Here is a 25,480-nt window from a genome sequence, read left to right on the forward strand (position 1 = left end):
GCATGCCAGGGTTGTCTGTGCAGCTGTGATGATCACTAGGTCTGGATGGCTTAGTGGAGAAACATCTGCCTGGTTAGCAGGAGACCTGGGGTTTGAATTTCGGAATGGCACAATCTTTCACTTTCCCCATTGATGTAAATCATGAGCCACTAGCAGGTAAATGTCATTCATTCCCTTGTCTTGATTCATATTAGCCACAGGATCAAAATGGTCTCCGTTCTTTTGGACACCATTTTGGTAACATATACATCTTTTAAAAGCCTACAGTTTGCTAAATACATACTCAAAAAAATTACTGTCATCCAGTTTTCACTTACATTTGCGTTACAGAAGTACCTTTTAACAGCAAACCTCATTTCCTGTACCACATTTCTATTTGCTCTAGTATTTGTTTCGTTGAAAGTTAGTCATGATTTATGGTGAAGTACTTGGATCTTCGTACCTACACAAACTGAAACAATCATGTAGTGGAATTATCCCTTCTAGCTCATTCTTTTTGTTTATTGTATTAGTGTTCCATTGCCTCTATGTGTACAACATGAAATGTCCAAAAGTATCTTTCTAACTTAGCAGAATAGCCAACTCCCACTAACCATTTTCTCTTCAACGATTTACATTCCTATTTCTGCTATTATGTACTCCCTGCCATGCATTTCACATTCTCTAAAACACATTTTAGTACACACTTTTCTAGGTTCCTTCCAATTCACAGGATATTTATTTCCAAAACTAGTCACATAATGTAATGTCATTGCTGGACTTATACAGCTTTCAAAAATCATGATTTATTGTTAGTTTGTCATATGGAATCCAAATCCCTTTATGATTTGAACATTCTTACTTAAGATGATTTTTCCAACACTTCCTTTCCTCCCATAACTATAGTCTTTGTGGACGGCAGAATCACTGTATAATGCTACTTTTCACAATTTCTCTCTTTCTTGGTAAACACAATGGTCTACTGTTGATGTGACAATATGGGTGCTAATTCATCAGGTAAGTTGTGAAATTTGAGTTGAATGAGTTTTCCCCCTTCCCGTTGCCACTGATGCCGTTATAAGAACAAGTTTCCTGGTGGCTGAACCATTTTCAATTTCTGAAATTATCTGCCACTGCCAACACTCCATGCATATTTAAGATACTTTTCCTTATAAATTAATAAAAGCGAAAGATCATTTGAGAAATGTTGTTTAACGTGATAGAGAAAACTCTTCCAATCATTTTTGTGCATGTTAAATATATATAAGCCGTACTTCACTTGTAAAAAATTGAAGGGGGCTCAACACACAACATTTACCAGGAAATTTTGGAAATTTATGGTAAGTTCCTATGGGACCAAACTGCTGAGGTCATCGGTCCCTAGGCTTACATACTGCTTAATCTAACTTAAACTCACTCACGCTAAGGACAACACAAACACTTCTGCCCGACAGAGGATTTGAACCTCCAATGCAGGGAGCCGCGCTCACTGCGACAAGACGCCTCAGACCGTGAGGCTACCCTGTGTAGCATTTACCAGGCTCTCACATAATGCAGTGGTTAGGTGGCACAGGCACTTCTAGTGTGGTCAAATTAGTCTGAATGACAAAGAACAAAGTGGGAGACAATCCCTAGGTGAAGAGCCGGCAATAGAAAGACTTTCTGGTGCTCTGGTGTGTATACAAATTGAGGTGATACTGGGAAATGTGAAAAGTCAAGCAAGTCTTGCACGGCACTCTGGAAATGATGAAGTTTGCTGTCCACTTAGTTTCACAACTGCTCACCCCCACTCAAAGAGTCTGCTGAACTGAGGCAGCAGCTGAGTTGGATCAAGCCAGATGACTTATTTAGCTGCCTACCACCACTGATGAGAGCTATGCCCCCAAGTGCTATGACCCCCACGGTGAAAGAGCAAAGAAAGCTGTGAAAAAGTAGATTCATTGCCATTTATAGAGGCAAATACTCAACTATCATGAAGCAAGGTGACTTGACCATTTTTTGGGAATGCCATGGTGTCATGCTGAAAGATTTCGGCTGTAAGGAGCAAACTGTCACATAAGCATACTACAAATATTGCCTAACGAGGTTACAGGAGTCTGCCCCTTTACAATGAACAGCAAAAACGCAGACTCCTTCAATCAAGGTCTCTGCCAAGTCATCTACCAACACGGAAAAAGTGTCACAATGGAGGTTCAATACGTAGAGGAGGATTAACATCACACCAAATTTCATAATTGAAGTTTTATTTTTTCAAGGCTACAATTAAAATTTTATGTTCACCCCTCACATATGGTAAGTCATTATCTTTACTTTACACCTTATCTAGAAAAAATAAAAACAAGAAATAATTAAATGATACTTACAGGATCATTCCACTGAGAGTCCTGAGTTGGTTCGTAAGACTGATAGTAAGGATCTGCCTCTGGCGTGTAGAATTCACTTCCATATGGCTCAATGTGAGGTGGGGGAGGTGGAGGAAATGATGTTGGTACTGGAGGTATTACGCCATGTGGAGGAGGAGGCAGTTCAAAAGCTGGCGGAATTGTAGTTGGTGGTGGTACAGTCATGTCTGGAAATGGTGGTTTCCTACTATATTCCCGTCGATCTGCTGTCATAACCTGCAATGCAAATCAACGTAAAGGAAATTATTCAGTGACAGTATTTCTCACATATTTATCCCAAGAAAAAAAGATAAAAATAACAGCTTTGTCTGATGCAACAAGTGCATGAAAATTCTATACAGAATAAGGTGTGCTGTTTGCAAGAGTAAACTATGAATTTATTTTGATTTCTTCCTTATGGGGGATGATCAACTACCGGATGACACTAATAGCTGTACTGGTCGTATGGAGTTTTAATGTGTTATGAAATATTACCCACCCTTCAGAAGCCAATTACTTTATCTTTGCTCTAGAGGTAGAGAAAGAGTTGTTAAATGGATCTGTTTTCACTTTTTTATGGTAATGTTCACTATCATGCATGATTTTCAATAAAAATTTCACTTCCCCAAGTCCCATTGGCACAATAAAATTATAAGCTCCCCAGTATCAATTACTAATAATAAAGTGCTCAAGATACACATTCTGACATGAATCTTTTCTCCCATTAAATCCAATAACTTAAGATATTTTCTTGATAAGAACATGAATTCAAGAAAAATGTCCTAAGCGACTACGTTTTCATTTGTTTCTTTGTTGAAAATACACAAACATTACCAAAATCTCAAAATATTAAACAACAATATTCCAGAAAATTATTGTATGATGTTATCACATTTGGACTACTGATGATCAGGTAGTTCAGGTAAAAATCTTCTGTGAACTATATATACCATACCATACCATACCATCAGTTTCAGAAATTTATGTTTATTTAACGAAACTTCATATTTTGAATGCACATGTGCCAATTACCAACAATCATGAAAGCATAATTTCTATACTGGAGGTTCACAACAATCCCTTATAGGATATCAGCTCTCCTGCACAGTAGAAATATATACATAGCAGTTACACACATTAATGAAACCCATCTTCTCTGCTTGAGTTTATTTGTACTAGCTTCCTGTTTCTTCATTATTTTGGCCCTTGTGTCATCCCATCTTTACATATCTGATTTTTATTTTTGGCCTATTTCTTAATGAAGTATCCTCTTTTTCACCATAATATTCAAATACCATCTTCCATTTCTTTTTGATCTAATGGTTATCACTGATTTCTTGTTCATCTACTACATGTGCAATCATAACATTCTTTATTTTGTTATTCCGATCTCTTCAGAAAGTTCATCAAGCATTTCTTCCATAGTTCCCATTAGTTATTCAAATCAGATTCTTGGTATCCCTCAGAGCAGCTTCTTTGTTCTTTGTCTGTATGCCAATAAACCATTCACTCTCTTTTACATCCCAACTTTTTCATACTGAAGAATGCAACTCTGGTGACCTGGCAAAAGTCAGGTTATTCACGTGCTCTTTACTATGATACTTCCAACTACTATTTTCTCATTATTACTGTTGGGTTACAATGTGATAACTCTTAGTAGTAAAGATTCAAGCATCTACGCACAACAAACGTGAGGAAAACTTATGTATGAAAACTGCTGATAGAAAAAAATCCTTCCAAATATTGATAATTTTTTATCTTTTCTGAAGATACACTACGAACTGCATAGTGGTGCTCTCATTTGGCAAATATCTAGGACCCCTCCAGTTGTTTGAATATAAAGAGTGCATTGGACACTCTCTTATCATTCACTGAAATAATAGATGTGTTTGGCCAGTGTTGTCTTTTTAGCCAAACAGCCATCTGGGACTTTAGTTTAAACACATTTTAAAGTGGAAATTACTGAATCAACAAATAAAATGCGAGCTATGTTACAATACATTTACTTGCCATGTATTATCTACCTATTGGATACTTCTGCTTCTTATACGCTAAATTGTGTGGTTCACTGATAACTTACTGGGGCAAGAATCTCTCTACTTCACCTATCTAGTTCTCCATATCTAATATACACAACTACACGTAAATGGTAAGCTGATGTATTCCATATCAACAAAATAGTGCAATAAATTAGCAAAGTTCCACATTCTGGTCTTAGACATGCGAATTGGACCCAATGACCACCTTGTAATCCTCTGCCAATGGCATCACTGGATGTAGTATGGAGTGGCATGTGGCCAGCACACCACTATCCATGTTTTTGTCTGGTTTCTTGACCTTGGAACTACTATTAATCAGTTGAGTAGCTTCTCAGTTGGCCTCATGAGGCTGAGTGCATCCCATACCATCTCCCACCAATGAAAAAATTCCTGGCAGTACCAGAATCGAATCCCAATCCTCCAAATGTTAGTCAGCCAAGCTTACCACTAAGCTATGACCGAGCGAGGTAGCGCAATGGTTAGCACACTGGACTCACTTTCAGGAGGACGATGGTTCAATTCCGCACCTGGCCATCCCGATTCAGGTTTTCTGTGATGTCCCTAAATCGCTTCAGGCAAATGCCGAGACGGCTCCTTTGAAATGACTTGGCCAACTTCCTTCCCCATCCTTCCACAATCTGATGAGACCAATGACCTCACTGTTTGGTCTCTTCCACCAAATCAACCCAACCCCAAACTAAGCTATGGAAATAGGTTACAAAACAGTACAATCAAGTTAGTCATTTTTGCAATGGGTCCCTACATGCATGCTGTACACTGCTAGTCTTGTGTTGTGGCACATCGAATCCTAGTGGATCTTTAAAATGGTTAGTGAGATAGCAAACTCTGTTGTCAAATTTGTGCTCACAGTCTATATTTCACAAAGTTTGGACCAGATGTTATTTGGCAGTTTTAATTGTTGGCATTCTGGATTTTGTTTCTGCATACAGCACTTCTGTGTTGGACACACATTATTATCAGGATTTTCCTGTTTTCATATTTTACAGTCTTCTGTTCTCAAACATCATGCAATAGGATGTAATATGGAATACTTGACATTTCTTCACTTATGACTACTATCATTGTTATTATCTCAAGAAGAAATGAAACTGACACAATATATGTGTATACTTAGATATGAAGGTGACACTGCAAACATCCTTTACCTTGTTTACTCATTACATTTTGAATCTGATCCACAAATGCGCATTCACCAATGTCATTTTTATTCAGGAACCCTTAGAAAAATGGCACATATGTTCAGTTTTGTTTGTTCTATTTGGTAAATAAAGGTATTTTCAACTGTGTGTGTGTGTGTGTGTGTGTGTGTGTGTGTGTGTGTGCGCAGAGGGGTGTACATATAATTATTTTATTTTGCAGATTTATTCAACAGTAAAACACAAGTAAATTCCCATGGACAGTTCCCTATTATCAACAAAATATCTTTGACTAGCATTGAAAAAAAATGTAATAACAGAACACAAAATGGAAAGTTACTTAATAAAATTACACAGGATGAAATGTCACTTAACAGAATTTTAAAGCATCATAAGTGACAGTTCTATCAGGATGTACCTGAATGACATTCTCCTTTGGTGGTGTGCCTTTCTCCAAATTTCTTCGTGAGGCCAACCCACCACCACCTATTACGTCAATAGTACCACCCATTTTTCTTCCTGGAGGTGGGCCTGCTTTCTTTGGTCCCATAAAACCTGAATATTTAGAATTGTCATTGGTGATTGCAACAGGTATGGCTCCACGACCAGCAGTGGTGCTTCCAATCTGTGCTAAGCCCACACCAGACTCGTGTATTCGAATACGTTTCTGACGTTCACAATAAGCACGCCATGTCTCTTCATTGAAGCCATAATTGAAATAATCTGCAACAAAGATTTTTTCTTCCATTACGCTGCAACTAAGCTAAGCAAACATTGTGATAGTTTCTGAAGAAGTGCAGAAGTGATCTTTTAGTTTGTGAAAACATTGTCCCACAAAGTAATTATAAAGCCATTGGATTTTCCCTGTGATTTTGTACTAATTCACAAGCACCTTTCATTCACACAGGGTGCAAACGATAATTGTTTACAATGTACGACAGTGGTGTGGAGGAAGTAGAGATGAGCAATTTGGAATAGGAGACTTGTGGTCCATCAAGTCAGGAAACAATCTGAAACTGGCCAAGAAAAACCACCTAAGCTACAGCTCATGCATGTTATGCATAATTTTCAAAACTGTATTGTTCTATTCATGCAAACTATAGTCCAAGAGAAAAAAATTAATATTGCCTTTTGTGTTGAAAATTTAATGTACTTTAATTTTGTACTGGGATACAGTTCTGCTAGAGACCGTGATTTTCACATTATTCAAGGAAAACATCCTAAAGTGACCTTCAAATGCATCCCAATTTCACAATTAGTCCCCATTGGTCAGCATTTTTAGTGTATTGTTCATGGCCCTCCCTCTTCACACTGTACAAAAATCTGTAGCCAACTGACTTATTTCTCATACTCAACCTTTTTTGGTCTATTATGCCAATGGCTTATTCAACTAAAGTAGTAGTATTAATTCTGGACTCTTTGTAGAGATTCATTAAATATTGCATTCAGGAATTTATTTTAGCTGAATTATACCATATAATTCTCTACAAATTTTCAGAAAACATGCCTTAACATATATTATTTGAAAATAAAAGTTCAAATATAAAAATTTAATTAAAAAATCAAACAAAATACTCACAACTCAACAATTTCAGAAAGTTACAAAATTACTTGGCACAAAAATTATGGTAATGTTTCTTAGTGTTTTATGGGAGATCTTTTTGATTTGAACACTGCCTAGACTCTTCGCAGCTTCAAGTCCAGCAAACATCAAAGATTTTCTGGTTCGATTATTCTGAACCATGAACTGATGATGGCCTCTGTTACTGGATTTCATCATGAAACCACGATTTTAAGCCTTGACCACAAGTTCCCAATTGGGTTTAGGTTGGTACTGTTGCCAGACCAGGGCAGCACATTAATTTCATGGTTACTGGACCTATTGTTATTGATTTTCATGGTATGACATGGTACACCATCTTGCTGAAAGATGTACTGATGGCAGTTAGCTTCAAAAATATAGTGGATACAGGCAGCAATTCCAACACTAAGACTTCATCTTCGTACTTTTTGTGGTAAAGTTGCCCTTTAACACCGCCAGACGTCCAATACCATGACCTGCCATGCAGCCACACATCATGACACAGATGGGATGTTTCATAGTGGCAGTCATGCACCAAAGCAATAAGTCTTCACCTGGTCAATGGCAAATGAACTTGACCCCACCATAATGATGGAAGCTGAAGAAACGAATTAAAATTTTTGCCATGGCCAAGACTTGAACTTGGGTCTCCTTGTTTACGAGGGAGGTATGCTAGCCATCACACCACAACAGCACTATAATCAAGGTAGCTGTACGGACTACCGTAGTCCAGCGCTCTCCCTAACACGAACTTCAATTCACATCTTCAGCTGTTTTCCCCTTCTTAGATCAGCACTTAACTCCATCACTTCCAAAGGTGCTAATCTTCGACTCATCACTGCAAATGACTCTAGCTCAGTCTGCTTAAGTTCATTCCCTGTGTGCTAACGCCCTCTACACATTTCTGTGGCTCAGTCTGGTTAAATGGAAAACAAAGAAAAGAGAAAGCACATGTTTCTAATATGTACAGAAACAGGTGGTTCATCTGAAGTTTTGGATGAGATTATCTCGAAAACTATACATCGGGTAAAAATAGTGGGTAAGACAAGTTCGTAAGCTCAAAGGGGGACATCAAATGATACTAGACGTAACCTCCAGCCCCTCTGCCCCCTTGGGTGGGGCGGGGGGAAACTTTTAAAACTTAAATGGAAACCCCTATTTTTTATTGCAGATTCGGATTCTCCATGAAAAAGGAATCAAGTTTTGTCTTAAATGTTTTTTTAAACCATTGACAGATGGCACTGAAATCAAGAAAAAATTAAAATTGTGGAAGAACTCTGATTTATTTTGAATTATCCGTGAAAGACGATTCAAATCGATAAAAAATGTGCACCAATTATTTCATTACGCCAAATTAAGCTATTTTTGTACAAAATGTACTGTATCTTACTTTTAGTGTTACCCAGGAACAATGACATGGACGTAGTAGAATGATGTTCCCCTGGGGTGCTTCACATGTTGGGGTGCTTCAGTAGTGAGAGTCCCCTTGCCTCTCCCAATTTAGGGTGCTTAATTAATGAAATTAGACATGAAGAAATTTTTCAAAATTATCCCCATTTGCTTCAATGCATAAAGTCAATCATCTGCGAAAGTTGCCCACAGTTTTCAGTGGCACATACCGTGGTATGGCTGCACACACTCTTCAAATGCCTTGCTCCATATTGTTTCTGGTTGTAGACTGTCTTTCATAAACAATATTTTTTAAATAACCCCTCAAGAAAAAAATCAGGAGATGTTAGGCCTGGTGAACGTGGAGGCCACTGAATTGGTCCACCGCATCCTATCCACTGACCAAGATACTTTAAATTTAAAACGTTCCGCACATTTTTAGCGTAATGGGGAGCTGCTCTGTCCTGTTGGAACCACATTCGTTGCCTAGTTTCTAATCAACATCTTCCATTAGCTCCAACAAATCATGGCAGAGGAGTTGTAAATGAGATTCCCCAGTAACATTTTGGTCAAAAAATTACAGTCCTATCAAGTAACCGTTTAAAACTCCACATCAGACCATTAACGACCATTTGTGTTGATTGTCAACGGGTCTGTGCCAGTGTGGATAGACAGGGGACCAATAATGACAATCATGATGATTTAATTTACCATTGTTTTTGAATGTGGCTTCATCAGTGAACATAACGTATCTAAAAAAATCTTATCATTTCCAAGGCCCATTGGCAGTGATGCACGCCTATTTGCATATCTTTCGGTGTTAATGCCTGTGTCAGTGTGATACGATATGCACGATATTTATGTGCCTTCAAAATCTTCAAAACAATTGATTTCGGTATTCCAGTTTGTCTCTGAATCGCACAACTACTAATTTGGGAATCCAGGTGAACACAGGCGAGGACAGTAAGGGTACGAGCATCATTTTCATTGTATTCGCGATGTCAAGGTGGATGGTGCATGTATCCATTTCAAGAATGCTGACTGCAGTTTCGAATAATGTTTTCATTTGGATGTCGTCTGTTTGGGAAACGATCGGCATACAATTGCAGTGCTGCAGCATAATTGTTATAGCATTCACCTAAAATTAACATCACATCAACAATCTCTGTAGGAGGATAGTGAGCCATGTTTCGCTAAAGACTAATTTACTTTTGTCAGTTGATGTTTACGGTTCACAACCTGAAAGTGAAGTGACATCTGATTGCATCGCAATGATCTTTATACTGAGCCATAGTTCACAGTTTGGCAACGGTAGCGCAACAGTCGGGTGAGTAATGCAATTGTGATGAGTTCCCTAATGAGGTTTTAATACCATTCCGCCTCCTGCCACCAAAAACTGTGGCGGGTAGGATACATTGTGTAAAAAAAAAAAAAAAAAAAAAAAAAAAAAAAAAAAAAAAAAAAAAAAAAAAAAAAGCTTAATTTGGCGTAATGAAAGAATTGGTGCACATTTTGTATCGATTAAATGCGTCCTCCTCAGATCATTCTAAATAAATCTGAGTTCATCCCCAATTTTAATTTTTCTCAATTTCAGCGCCACCCGTCAATGGCTTAAAAAAATGTTTCAGACAAAACTTGATTACTTTTTTTATGGAGAATCCGAATCTGCAATAAAAAATGGGGGTTTCCATTTAAGATTTAAAAGTTGTCCCCCAGCCCACCCAAGTGGGCAGGGACTGGAGGTTACATGTAGTATCATTTGCTGTCCCCCTTTGAGCTTACGAACTTGTCTTACCCACTATTTTTACCTGATGTATAGGTTCGGAGATAATCTCATCCGAAACTTCAGATGGATCACCCTGTACATCCTTATCTCCTTTTCCCCCACCTCATTCCACCTCCTCCTCCCCCTATTTTTTCATCTCCTCCTCCTTCCCCCCTCTCTATCCATCACTTCCTTCCTCCTCTTGTCCATCTTCTCTCCACCCCTCTCTCCCCATCTCCTGCTGCCCTATCACTCTGTCTATCTGCTCTCTATGTCCCTTTACTCACACCCTCCCCCTCAACCTTGAGCCTTATATACTGTTATTGCAAATTCAGATTCTGTAACAGTATTCTTATGATAACCCAGAAATACAATTTTATTGTTTTCTGTGCAAACCATCAGGGGAGGAAGAAAGCAAGTACAGCACGTCATCTGTATGTGTGAAACTATGAAGTAAATAGATCAAGTACTTTTTGAGACTTTTGGTAACACCCTCATATCATACTGTCTGTCTGAAGGTTCATTAGAGTATTGTGCAAAAATCTGAAGTCAATCAGTCAAGAACTTAGCAAGATTCCCCATTATGTATTACACACTTATTTACATATGTATATATGAATGAAATTGGTATATAAAAACACTCATGTAATCACATGTAATGTTGCATCAAATTTCAAAGCAGTCAATCGGCAACTTTTTGATTTTTGTGAACAAAAATGTACAGGGGCTGAATTTTAGACTTAAATTTTCCTGTAAAGGTAATGACAGGGCAATGTGTTATGCAAAAGATAATATGTTTAGCTTTGAAAGCATAGCACTTTCATTTTAAGAAAGCCAGGCAAACAAAAAGATTTAGCTGTTAATTTTATACTGTTAAAATTCACCAAACTGTATGGTAAAATTTACACACACGTCAATTTTACTATTTGTAAATGTATGAATAGCTGGTGGCATAACAGCCGAGTCAATGAAGGCCAAGAAACCTCCTATGTGGGCTATAATTCATGGAGTCTTAAATTTTTGTAAAGCGGTAGGCCGGAGTACCATGAACAACATACCAAAAATCCTGATCGGTGGGCGTTGAGTGTGGGGGTGCCTTGAATAACTCAAAAACCGCATCCTCTAGGGAAACTGTTTAGCCTAGTACAAAATTAAACTAGATTAAATTTCCCACAAAAATGGTTTCTACGACTAATAATTTGCACAAAGAGAGGAAGACAATATTAAAAATCTTACGTGATGTACATTCACTTCAGTGCAAGTGGTTTTTGTAGGCCAATTTGAGGTAGATTTCTGTCCAGGCAGAGCCAAAATGTCCTGTATAAAACCATTTGCCTAGACTTCTACATCACTGTATACACTGTAAAGAGTTATCATTTGCATCCTGGATATGGTGACAGTCTTACAAAAACCATTTATAACTTAATCAACATATTTTTTTAAAATTTTTATGTCTTTATACTCTGTTCAAAATGTGAATTTTTTAATTGTGGTACAAATCTTCTCATGGAGTTTGAACTGGAACAGGCACACTTACACCACGCAACAATAGGTTTCACTTCTAAAGTGAAGAGGAACATTTTTATCAAACAGTAGGAAGTTTAACTAAAAGACTATTTTTGTTTTCATATAAATGAAACTGAATAAGGGAGACACATACATGATGACATAAAATTATATCATGGGATAACATAACACAGACTATTCAGAAAAGCTTCTACTGTTACCTGTAATATCAGCACCAGGCTTTCTCCATGGTTTGTCTTCCAATGAATCAAGATTAAATTCATGTGCAGGCACTCCATTAATGGTGCCTATAGCTTCAAATTCCTCAATGGAAAATTTTCCTGGTTGCTATGGAATTTAAAGAATTAAGTTACTGTATTTCAATTCAGTTTAACATGTATGTATGCATCTGGTGATATCAATTCTGTGTCCACATATTAACTTGAAACTGCGAGGGTAAGTCAATTATTATCTGCAACTTAGTTAGATTTTTGTTTATTTTGGAAGTACTGTCATTTTACGTTGATGACACATGCTTTGCTTATTTGTTGTTATATCTTTGCAATTTTCAAGCTACTAGGTTAGTTCTGTTATTGCTGCAGTGCTGTTAATCATGACTGCTCCGCTGTCTATTTGCACCAAAGAAGAGCAATGTTCATTGATCCGTTTTTTGTGGTCGAAAGGCGTATTAGGGGCTGAAATTCATCGAAGACTTTCAGTATAGTACAGCAACAGTGTTTTGCCACAATGGAGTGTCTACGAATGGATTGAAAAATTCTGAATTGGTCACACAAGTGTTACGCACAATGAAGGAGCTGGACGACCGTTTACTGCCATAAATAAAGAAACAATTGATCATTCACGTGAAATGATTCTCTTAGACAGACGATTAACTATTGACGAGGTGGCACATCCTCTGCAAATTAGTCACAGTTCTGCCTACGAAATCATCCACAACAGACTTGGGTTTCATAAAATTTGTGCAAGATGGGTCCCAAAACAACTCACACAGTTGCATAAACAAATGCACTTGGACATCTGCAAAAAACATTTGGATCACTACAGTAACAAAGGGGGACAGCTTCTTAGACAGGATCATTACTGGTGACGAAACATGGATCCGTCATTACGAGCTGGAGAGTAAACAGCAGAGTATGGAATGGAAACGTGAAAATTTGAAGTGCAAGAAAAAGTTAAGAACCCAACTGTCTGCAGGAAAACTGATGCTGACGGCTTATTGGGATGCACAAGGTCCAGTACTGGAACATTATGGGGAAAGGGGCGCAACAATAAACAGTGTACATTACAGTGAGATGCTTACTGCCAGGCTAAAGCCTGCAATTCGAAGCAAATGCCGAGGATTGCTGTCAAAATGTGTTGTGTTGTTGCACGACAGTGCCTGTTCGCATACTGCTGCCCACACTGTCGAAACGCTCCAGAAACCCAAATTTGAAGTACTGGATCATCCTCCATACAGTCCCGATCTTGCCCCTTCTGTCACTTGTTTGGTCCACTCAAACAGGCATTATGGGGCCGTCGATTTGCCTTGGGTGAAGCAGTAAAGAAGCGTTGCATTCCTGGCTTGCAGCTCACCTGAGAACCTTCTTTTATGAGGGCATCAGGAAGCTTGTACAGTGATGGACCAAGTGTGTTGAAATGCAAGGAGACTATGTCTAAAAATGATGTTCTTGCAAGTTTCCTATTTGATTACAATAAAATTTTATAACTACTTTGCTGGATAATAATTGACTTCCCCTCTTATGTAGCTTGATCATTTATAAATAGTTAAGTTGACTAGGTGTAGGCAACAACACCCACTCGTTAATGAGTCAAGGGACCTAGCATTTCAAAAGACATATTGTGGTAAATTTTGTCAGAGGTACAGATGCCCATCTGGAAATAATGTGAGGTTGTACTATTTTTACAGCACTCATAAAAGTAAAGGTTTCTCTAAAACTGGAAAAATTCACATTTGTAAAGAAGAATGTGGAGGCTTTTTCTGACTTGCCAACATATCTCTTGCAATTCAGTGAAACATTTTTCACAGCTTCACAATAAAATAAAATGTCATTTGTAATTATGTCATCTGATGCTATTATGGAAACAATGTAACTGGTGTAACATTACTGTTGGCAGTTGTGTTGTCACCATTACCCAAGAGTACACTAATCATTAGGAGGACCCTCTGACAAGACCATGCCTCGAATCCAGCATATAAGCAAGCACAGGACCGGTCTTCATCAGTTAAAGTGTGATCTGTGGAGTGCAGTGCTACTGGTTTGTCTCAGGAGCTCATCGCATGGCCTCTGTTTGCCACAGGCGGAACTTTGATATGGCATGGGCTGACCTTTGCTTTGGGGTATGGTTTTAGCTTGAGCTGTTTCCAAGAGCATTTAATTTAAATCTCTTGTAAATAAACTGGGGTAGGTCCCCACTAGCTCAGGTGTCATTCGCCTTTACAAACGTGGCAACAACTCGGGGCTCACAACACTTGCAAATCGAAATTTGAAAACTTTTGTAACTACGTGAGAGGTGCAGGTTTTTCAAAAATGGAACACTTACAACTATTAACACAAAACAATGAAGGTTTATCAGGAGCTAGCAAGAGCTACATTACAGGCATTACAATGGTTTGCAAATGTAGCAGGAGTATCTCCTGCGTCACTTGTGTTTACAGCTTTACCACCATTCGATGAACAATGTGAAGAGTGGGATGCTTACTGTTGACAATTGCTGTTATATTTCTCAGCTTGTCAAATGACCGATTTGGAAAGACAAAAGGCCATGGTTTTACAGGAAATCTGAAATTTTATCATAAATCAATGTAAATGTAGTCGTATTTCCCAAAATACCAGTTACCCATCACATTGTTTTATATTTCATTCACTTGCTTCACCTGGCAAATTCCTTCTGAAGCTCCACAGTGTTTACAGGTATGTGCATAGTGATGCTACATATCAGCATACTTTTACAATAATTAATGGTGTAGTACACTTTTGCTACAATGGGATACTCCACAAGGGGAGGGCGGGGGGATTAGTAGCTTGCTTGATGCCTTTATTTCTATACATAAGGTGTGTCACGGTGAGTCCCGTAAAGGATTTTAGGGACCCAGCTACACCATCATGGCTTGGGATGGTGAGATGAGAGACACTAAACATACCTTCCAACCAAATAATAAGAATAAATATGTGTCCTGTTAAAATACACTGTTTTCACTTTTTACAATGCCTGGTTGAGATGGCTACTCACCTGGGTGCTCTGCTGGGAACTGACATGAGTACTGCCCATAGGACAATTCAAACCATTGTTCTACTGGGAATTAATGGCTTCTTTTCGGTTCCTCTGCTGTGGAAATAAAGATTGATTCTTGCTGCAGTAAGAATCCCATGTCATGTGGACAAGCCCAAGTGGGGTGCGGATGTGTCCCAGATGTTACTTGTTCATGACTTTCACCTCACATCCAAATTATCGGCACCCTGAAACTGACTTTTTTTCTGCTTTTCAAATAAATTTTAGCAGTTAATCCAGTCTGTGACAAACAACACACTACTGTCGTGCCACATTGTAGTCACTAAAAGGTGCCCAGAGGTTGCAGCTATGGAGCACTAAGGGGAAGTGGATGAGTGGCAGCATATCCTCAGTCATGAACTAGAGGCCACGAGGAGGCATACTGGTTCCAGAGTACTAAGTCGTCAGCAATGGACTCTGCGTGAGCACAGTGCCACAGTTAGCAGAATCTAAGTCCACAGGAGAAGATAAGCAGTCCTATGGTAATCGCAGATCGGCAGACGCGAAGACTGAGGACTGTCATGGATCCCTCCTCATACGTAGAAGCCGGCAGACTGGGCTACCTCTAACGGAAAATAAAGAAGATTTATATGATCCTGGCCCTTGCTTGTTATGCTACAGCACTAAATCGTAATACAACCATGATCTTGGCATGAGGTAATTGGGCCACATGCACTGTGATCATTCTGTCTTTTTTCTATGTTGGTACTTTGGGACCTCTGGTCACCCGGCCTGGTGACAATGGGAAGTAACTGCCTACATGCCTAGGCAGTAGCTTTCACTTCATCGGCATGCAGACTGAGTAACTTCATTGGTTGGCTTGGCCCATTTCTTTGGCTTCTTGCAGTACCCAAGGGCAATGTCTTGATTTTACTCAGCTGTGCCAAGTATGTAATTTTGTGATGTAGAGATGTGTTATGAAATATCACGTATGTGGTAAGTCTTAACTTCTGTAACAACACATCATCTAGTACAATGAACTGATTCTGAGGGGATATTGGTTATTGTTTATCTGAATGAACAAGAAATTGTGAAGAAACGAGAACAAACAAAACAGAATAGTGCTTCTTTGAGATACGCTAAATAAAGAGACAATTTTTTAATGTTATTTTACATAACCTGTTAAGCTTCCAAAATTTTAATCGTTTGCAACATATTGCATTAGTTTGAAGGTTTCAAACCTGGGCCAAAGGTAACAATATAAGCAAAAATGTTCTCGAAGGTGGTGTAAAGAGAGATAAAAATGAAATCTAAAGAACAAAAAATATAAAAAGTTAAAAATCCAGAAAAACAATGAAAAAACCAACCACACATTCAGGAAATCTTTTAAGATTATATCAAACAATATGAAAGTTCAGAAAAATGTTAAAATGTAATAAGTGGAAATCAGGAGAATGTAACAATGAGTGACCAGCCTGGAAGCAGACTACGGAGATAAATACATGCTATCTCGTATATACAGGTTGTCCCAGGAGGAATGATCAATATTCAGGAATGTGACGAGAATGACCATTCAGAGGAAAAAAGTCTGGTAAACATGGACTCTAAAATGAATACCTTAAGAGCTATGAGCAGTCCTTAATCTTCTACTGAAAAAGTGCCAATTGCTCTTAAAATGTGCATTTTACAGCCCATGTTTACTAGACATTTTTTCTTCTTTTGATCTATACATTATCTCGTCCCAAAATCTGGAAAGCAATGAGCTTGCAGCAGAAGAGATTTGTTACACAGAACCAGAGATGAAGAAGGGCTCATAGCTGTTAAGGTATGTGTTTTAAGAGTCCATGTTTACTAGACTTTTTTGCTTTGAATGATGGTTCCTGTTACATCCCTAAATATTGACCATTCCTCTTAGGACTCCCTGTATATGCAACTACTGTATCCATGACATTGTTATACATATAACACCAATACAATAAGTCTTCGAGGCATGTTAGCACTAATGATTATAAACTTATCTTGGTCCCCAGAGTGGTCGGAGATACTGGTCATGTCATTTGTGAGGTGTGTCCACTTGTGTGAATGTGCTAAGTGTTTTCCTTTCTTTTCTGAAGAAGGCTTTGCCAAAAAGTGTAGTTGTAACAGTCTTTCTATCATTTCATAATTGTACACACTGATATTCAAATGAAAATACACTAAACATGAAAAGGATCCACAATGGAGTAAATGTTGCTATTTCTCTGCAGTATTATAAAACGTTTTCTTGAGGCATGGTTCTACAACCAACATAAATTTTTAAATAAGTCATTATACACTTTTGGATGCAAAATTTTTTGCTCAGTGCGCTATCAGCCAATTGTGACTTAACACGTCATTTTCAAGCAAGCATCCTGTAACGCATTGTTCCATGACCATCTCAAACAGATGCCGGACAGTGGTGTCCAGAACATTGTTCATGCGGTGGGTTTGGCTCGAAATGTGCAGGCAAGGACTTGCAATTGCTCATGACTGAAGGCTAATATTGACAACACCAGTGTGAGAAGTGCATTGTCCCTCCAGCCGCTGCTTTAACTCCTTTAGTATACTACTCAAAATAAACTTTATACAGTAAAGTATCTAACAATATTTAAACAGTTGCTTATTTGTATTATTGTATTCCCTGAATCACAGTACACATACGAAATTAGAACTGACAGATTATAAAGTGTGAAGGATTCAGTGTAAGCACTGGTTACTGCAAATCTTTTCTGTGTCTATGACGTCAGCTGTACTCCGTTAACCACTGTGAAAATTCTCACTGAACCACAAATTAGGGTATCTTTCCATTCCATTCACATATGCAACGTGGAAGGAATGTCTACATCAATGCACCTGTACGTGTGGTGATCTTGTTTTTGTTGTTCCTACGAGAGCATTACTTATAGGATTGTAGTATATTGGGACAACGAAGATATGGTGGTGGTGACGACGGCGATTAAAAACAGTGACCAGAAAGGTAGAAGAGGAAACATATCAAAAATTAATGTAAACCATTTCCTTTTGGTTTATTTTATTTCTCCTAGTATTATCAAAATTTAGACAATCAATAAATGCTATAAGTTTGGAATAGGTATAATGTTAACTTTTTGGTAGGTACTTTATATCAATAAAACAGTTTTCAATTTTGATAAATTAAAAATAATTTTTTTCTCAAGGAGTCGTTTAAACAATGGGGGGTGTCTTATATTCAAGGTCAACTTTTACTCAAGTACATATGTGAAGAGTGATTTGTCCATGTATGCTTCTGTAGTTCTGCAGTCCACCTACACAGCCCCATGTGGGTTATATGGTATGGTAGCCCTCCTCCCCCATCCATGTTGGTTTTGTTTTGGAACTGCAGAGGTTGAGTTCAGAGATATGGGGTAAAAGAAGCTATGCGCCAATGGACTTCTTATGGGCAGCTGGGAAAGGAGTGTCAAAGTGACAGAGGCTGGCCATAATGTTCCTTCTAGAACACTGTATAATGTCCCAGAGATTTCCAGAAGGTTCAAGAATGCCCCATTATGTTACAGAATCTCCAAGTGTGTTCTACAATTTTCCAGAATGTTCCATTATCCTGTTCTGGTGGGATACGTTCCAGCTCAGAAAGGTACAGATGAACAAGTGAGATGCCTACATCAGTATAATTTTGGAAATGTTTAGACTGGAGCAGGAAAAAACAAAAGTGACACCATGTAAAATAAATTTAAGTGAAAGTGAATTGCTTCAGGTAGTGAACAGTGTACTAAAAAGAATTTCAGTGTGTTAAGTATAAGGGGAGATCAAAAACTTACCATCCAAAGGCTGTACGGTCCAGTACTGGTACACGAATCAGATAAAATTGCTGTAAGCATTGAGGCAATCATCCCACTAACATACCAAGTTGAAGATATGTTTGGTAAAACATTCCTGCTGTGTGAAGAAATTTTTAACTGTCTACTGCACATACTCACCCAACAGGAATCACTGACCCTTCAATGTCTTTAAGGGACCAAAAGCATGATAATCATATTGGCAGAGATCAGGACTATAGAGCAGGTAACACCTCTGTCGCCCATTTGAGCTGGCATAACTTCTGCTTATAAAATCTGCAATACAGGAATGAGCATTATCATGAAGCAGTAGTATCCCTTGGCGCACTATTCCACAGTGATGGTTTTCGACAGATATGCTGCCCCATACTCATTCTTCATTCTACGAATATGTCTATTGGTGTTTGTCCTTTGGCAGCCAAGACTTGAATAACAGCACATTGGTCCTGTTTGGACACAACTGGTAATAACATCAACATAGCTCATGTTTTCGCACTTACTGCATGCACATCTGAAACATACAAATGCCACACTAATCCCTTGCTTACAGGTCAGTGTTTATTTACTCGCAGCCGAGTTGCACTACGTTGAATATATGTGGCAGCAACGCACTCACACAGAAATGCCCCTTATAATATCAAAATTTAACAGGATGCCAAAACGTGAAAGAGGAGGAGATCTTGCCAGCAGCGAATTGAAAAGAAGGAAATGAAGAACGAGGAAGAAATGCAACGGATGAGGACCAAGAAGCACATTTAGCTTCACAATGGATGAGAATAAATAGATTAAGAGAAAACGTAACAGATGACCAATGAGATGAAAGTAGACATGAGAAATGAGTGACACTGAACCAGCAGACAGAAAGAAACTGTGAAGAAACAAGATCATGAAATGAGCTACAAAGAGTTACCATGAGTGAAGTTCGTGGAAGACAACTATCTCAAGTGCATGAAGAAAATAATAGTGTACAAGAATGCAAGGCAGAAGTAGAGATTAAAGTATTATCTCACTGAAAAGCACTGTCATTGGCAAAATAATGCAAGTGTGTTAGTTCTGTGATACCAAGAAATTTAACATCAGGAATATGTTGCATAAGTACAAAAATTTGACTAACACCATTGAAAGTGCCTCCACCAGAATTATATCATTACACGACTTGAGAAACTCCGGAATCAAAAATGTGAAAGTGTACAGTGCTTGTTTTCAAATTACATCATTTTGTGCTATTTTGATGAGCAGTGAAGAACATAAATTCAATCCTATGGTTTTGATTAAAAGGACAAGGCTACCATAGACAGAATCTTTGTTACCATTGTCAAACAAATATTATAAATTTTTGCAAGTGTATTTTATTGGTGACAAACACCTGGAAGTCAATCAACATTGTGCAAATGTAAGTGGTGCGAGTCAAGAAATCGTTGAAGAACTGCAGAAGATTTCACACAAGTACAGGGTGTATCAAAAAGAAGAATCCTATTTTTTAAAAACCAGAACTATTATGTTATTTGAGATATTTGGATGAACAATGTACTGTTGGAAAGAGCAAACACTCGTATTATACATGGTTCCCACTTCAGTTCTAGTAAAAATGGTGTCAGGACAACAGAAAGCGTTTTGTGCAGTGCAGGTCGGTAATAACTGTTCAGCATGACTTTTATACTAGGTATGGTGTGGATCCTATTACAGCACAGACCTGTGTGCAAAAGTAGAGGCAGAACAAATAACACGTACGTGACAAACCAAAAGAAATTGCACAGAGAAGAGTAATTTTATTTATGGACAAGCTTCCATGGACAGTTATGACATAATAACTTGAGTTTTCCTAGAGAAATTCATGTTTTTTTCACTATAATGTAATAATTCTGTGTCCACTTTTGGATTCAGTAATTTATCTTAGGTTACACGTTCCATTTAATTTTCACATGTAACCTAAGATAAATTACTGAATCCAAACGAGGACACAGAATTATTGCATAACAGTGAAAAAACATAATTCATGATCCATGTGAATAATTAAAATTGAGTCACCATGTATAATAGAGGCAAGTTACAAAGAGATAGCTTAGACCATATTTAAACGAGACACAAACAGGAGAAGATGAATATCCTAAATAGAGAAGATGATTTCCAGAAAATGATTGTTTCAATGGGAAAAAATAAATGTGAGATAACAAAGGGACAGATATAGAAATTGTAATGAAATGGCTTGGCAATTTTTGGGCTTTCCAACACACGATCAAAAACCAGCAGTTGTTTATTTGGCAGTGTATTTCAAAAATGGTCAACGAGTACATTTTATAAAATAAACCACAGAGAGGATGCAACAAGACAAAACTTTCAATGAAGGAAGTAAAAAACTCCAGTCAAAAGTTATGAAGGAATTTTCAAAAGTGGCACACTGGGACAAGTAAACACATTAAATACAATTTTCCAACTGTCTTCATGTGATCCACTTGCAAGAAAATTGCTGTTGCCCATGTACAAGCATACTATACACAGAATGTAACAAGACAAATATTTCAACAAAGGAAGTAAGAAAATCCAGTCAAGGACCAGGAAGGAATCTTTAAAAGTGATGCATTGAGATGAGTGGACACAGCACATCCAAAAAATGCTGACTGCTTCTATCTCCAAATACCACTACATCTACTACATGGAATACGTAGAAAAACAATTTTCATAGATTTTAAAAACATTGATGGATATGTATGTGAAACATGTTGTTGTTGTTGTTGTTGTCTTCAGTCCTGAGACTGGTTTGATGCAGCTCTCCATGCTACTCTATCCTGTGCAAGCTGCTTCATCTCCCAGTACGCACTGCAACCTACATCCTTCTGAATCTGCTTAGTGTATTCATCTCCTGGTCTCCCTCTACGATTTTTACCCTCCACTCTGCCCTCCAATACTAAATTGGTGACCCCTTGATGCCTCAGAACATGTCCTACCAACCGATCCCTTCTTCTAGTCAAGTTGTGCCACAAATTCCTCTTCTCCCCAATTCTATTCGGTACCTCCTCATTGGTTATGTGATCTACCCATCTAATCTTCAGCATTCTTCTGTAGCACCACATTTCGAAAGCTTCTATTCTCTTCTTGTCCAAACTATTTATCGTCCATGTTTCACTTCCGTACATGGCTACACTCCATACAAATACTTTCAGAAACGACTTCCTGACACTTAAATCTATACTCGATGTTAACAAATTTCTCTTCTTCAGAAATGCTTTCCTTGCCGTTGCCAGTCTACATTTTATATCCTCTCTATTTCGACCATCATCAGTTATTTTGCTCCCCAAATAGCAAAACTCCTTTACTACTTTAAGTGTCTCATTTCCTAATCTAATTCCCTAAGCATCACCCGACTTAATTCGGCTACATTCCATTATCCTCGTTTTGCTTTTGTTGATGTTCATCTTATATCCTCCTTTCAAGACACTGTACATTCCGTTCAACTGCTCTTCCAAATCCTTTGCTGTCTCTGACAGAATTACAATGTCATCGGCGAACCTCAAAGTTTTTATTTCTTCTCCATGGATTTTAATACCTACTCTGAATTTTTCTTTTGTTTCTTTTACTGCTTGCTCAATATACAGATTGAACAATATCGGGGAGAGGCTACAACCCTGTCTCACTCCATTCCCAACCACTGCTTCCCTTTCATGCCCCTCGACTCATAACTGCCATCTGGTTTCTGTACAAATTGTAAATAGCCTTTCGCTCCCTGTATTTTACACCTGCCACCTTCAGAATTTGAAAGAGAGTATTCCAGTCAACATTGTCAAAAGCTTTCTCCAAGTCTACAAATTCTAGAAACGTAGGTTTGCCTTTTCTTAATCTAGCTTCTACAATAAGTCGTAGGGTCAGTATTGCCTCACGTGTTCCCATATTTCTACGGAATCCAAACTGATCTTCCCCGAGGTCGGCTTCTACCACATTTTCCATTCGTCTGTAAAGAATTCGCATTAGTATTCTGCAGCCGTGACTTATTAAACTGATAGTTCGGTAATTTTCACATCCATATGTGAAACATATGGAGAAACATTCCCGTGTTTAGGATTACTGGAAAATAATAACTATTGGGAGTTGGCACTTCAAGAAGCTGCACTGACACAAACTGCAGGCCTAGTGCGACATCTATTACCAGCAGTACTGACAATGTGAAGCCCATTGAATCTAAATAGATTATGGGAGAAATTCAAAGAAAATATGAGCAATGATGTACTGCATCAGGTGGGACACATTTATCCAGAATTAAATATTGAGTTCAATCAAGAGATTTTTTTGCTAAACACTTATTTATTTGGAAGACTAATACTAAACAAAAAGCAAACAACGTTTAGTTCAACTTGGAATGCACATCTCATAAAGAGATGGAATAGACACATTGAATTCCAAAACAATGAAATAGAAAAGTTACAGTGTTGATGAATTATTGCAATACATCACTCAAAACAAACCACTGTTATTAGAAAATCGAAAGCAAGGTTATGATTTCATTACGAATCACATACACAGAGCTACTGGCGAAGTAATCTATTTGGAGGCATTAGGAGGTACTGGAAAGACATTTTTGACTAATTTGTTATTGGCTGAAATATGCACCAAAATCGAGAGAGTGCTTGCATAGGCATCTTCTGAAATTGTGGTACCATTAATACAAGGAGGAAGAACTGCTCATTCTGCTTTGAAACTGCCATTAAATCTTGCTGAACAATAACTTCTAGCCTGTGACGTATTAAGAGCATCTGGACAAGGTCAACTTCTAAAACAGCATGAAGTAATCATCTCTGACAATGTACAATGGTGCACAAAAAGTCATTCAAAGCATCAAACAGAATGCAGCAAGATCTCCAAGATAATTCAAAATTAATTGGCGGTGCATTAGTTATACTTTCTGAAGATTTTCGGCATACACTTCCAGTTATTCCACAACCATCTCCAGCAGATATAATCAATGCATGTTTGAAGAAATCATTTCTTTGACGTGAACAAAGTACAATTAACCCTTTACTAGGTGTGGTCCCTCAGACTGCACGAAAATTCAGAAGTCATTCTCCGAGGTCAGTTATGGCGGAATGTTTCTATACGCTCCCTACCCTCCTTAAATCGCCAACCCTACAATGTTTGGTTGTCACCTTCTTTGTTTTTTGTTGTCACATTACTGACATATGCTGGAGTCCCTGAGACTGTGACTCATGAACTACGTACTTGTTTTTTTTTTTCCAGAGAAGTACAAAATATGTTCACAGGAATGTGTCTGTTTTAATGATTATACGTTTGATGAAATTGTTAGTTGGTGGATGCAAGTGTTAGTTAAAATGAAATGTGTCCTGAGTGGTGCTAAAGAAAAATGTAGACCCCAGCATATTGCAGTAAAATCAATGACACCATTTGTAAAAATAAATGTTATATAACTTACACTACAATTTTCAAACGATTTATGCCTTAACTCTCCGTTTAAACAGATGGGTCCCAGAGACCCCACCTTGTAGTACACAATACCGAAAGTCACCTCATGAGTTAAGGGTTAAGAACAAATATGACAGTTCGTATTTCCAATGATGAAGGGGCAAGGCAGTTTGCTGAAAAACTTGTGAAGGCACTCAACTGAGTGTGCAACTGGTCAAACTGAACTTACAAATGATTTACATAACACAGACAACAGTCCAAATGAATTCATAGATAAGGTTCATCAAAACATTGTTCAAAATTACACAAATTCAAAATGGAGATGCTGAGTCGCAGATAGGCACAACAAAAAAATTGTCACAAAATAAGCTTTCCGCCAACAAGGCCTTTGTCAAAAAAAGACCAGACACACACACACACACACACACACACACACACACACACACACGACTACAGCCTGTGGAAGCTGAAGCCACACTACAAGCAGCAGCAACAGTTCATGATGGGACAGGCAACTGGGTGGGGGTAATGAGGAGGCTGGGGCAGGGAGGGGGAGGGATAGCAGGTAGGGTTGGGGGACGGTTAAGCGCTGCCAGAGAGACCCACCACCACACAGAATCCACAACCTAAACACAGTCATGAATCTTTCCTCCAAAAGCCTTAGCCCCGCGGAAATATCAGTCCTTTCCAAAGGCCTTGCCTTTTGCCCCACACTCAACTTCAATCATGCTGGACTTGTTAAAGACCTTCCCTCCTTCTCCCGGTCCCTACAGTGGAAACACTTTTTCGGCACCAATCCTACCAATCAGACTCACCCAATGACCAATGCTGAGCCATGCCTGACTCAGTTCAGTCCTCCATCCAACCGTGATCCACCCCCACTGCCCCCAAATCACATCCTGTTAATGATCCAGAATTTCTTAACACCGAACCTTTCCTCAAAGTGCAAACCAACCTTACACCGCAGAAAGAACTGCAGTCCACCATCTAAAAGCTGATCCTGGCCTTATAATCCTGCCTGCAGACAAAGGCTCCACCACTGCTGGTTTGAGTCACAAGGATTATCTGGCAGAAGGACTCTGCCAGCTGTCGTACATCTACCTACAAACCTTTCCACAGTGACCCCATTTCAGAAATCCAGAAAGATCTCCAGTCTCTCCTCAAATCCTTAAGCCCATCCCAGAACCTCTCCCACGAGTCCATCTCTCTTCT

At 38.4% G+C, this 25,480-nt stretch overlaps 1 protein-coding gene across 4 annotated transcripts in view; it reads right to left on the bottom strand.

Annotated features, from left to right (window-relative positions):
* The window catches only part of LOC124776153 (pre-mRNA 3'-end-processing factor FIP1), a 108,194-nt gene that overhangs the window by 29,727 nt on the left and 52,987 nt on the right, over window positions 1-25,480 (bottom strand). For all 4 annotated transcript variants that reach the window (XM_047250992.1, XM_047250991.1, XM_047250990.1 and 1 more), the window contains exons 4-6: window positions 12,020-12,146; window positions 5,975-6,279; window positions 2,343-2,597 (exon numbers count right to left, since the gene is read on the bottom strand). In XM_047250992.1, the coding sequence (XP_047106948.1) occupies window positions 2,343-2,597; window positions 5,975-6,279; window positions 12,020-12,146 (687 nt within the window). The remainder of the gene's footprint in view (window positions 1-2,342; window positions 2,598-5,974; window positions 6,280-12,019; window positions 12,147-25,480) is intronic.

The sequence above is a fragment of the Schistocerca piceifrons genome, chromosome 2 (assembly GCF_021461385.2).
Source record: "Schistocerca piceifrons isolate TAMUIC-IGC-003096 chromosome 2, iqSchPice1.1, whole genome shotgun sequence".
NCBI classification, from domain to species: domain Eukaryota; kingdom Metazoa; phylum Arthropoda; class Insecta; order Orthoptera; family Acrididae; genus Schistocerca; species Schistocerca piceifrons.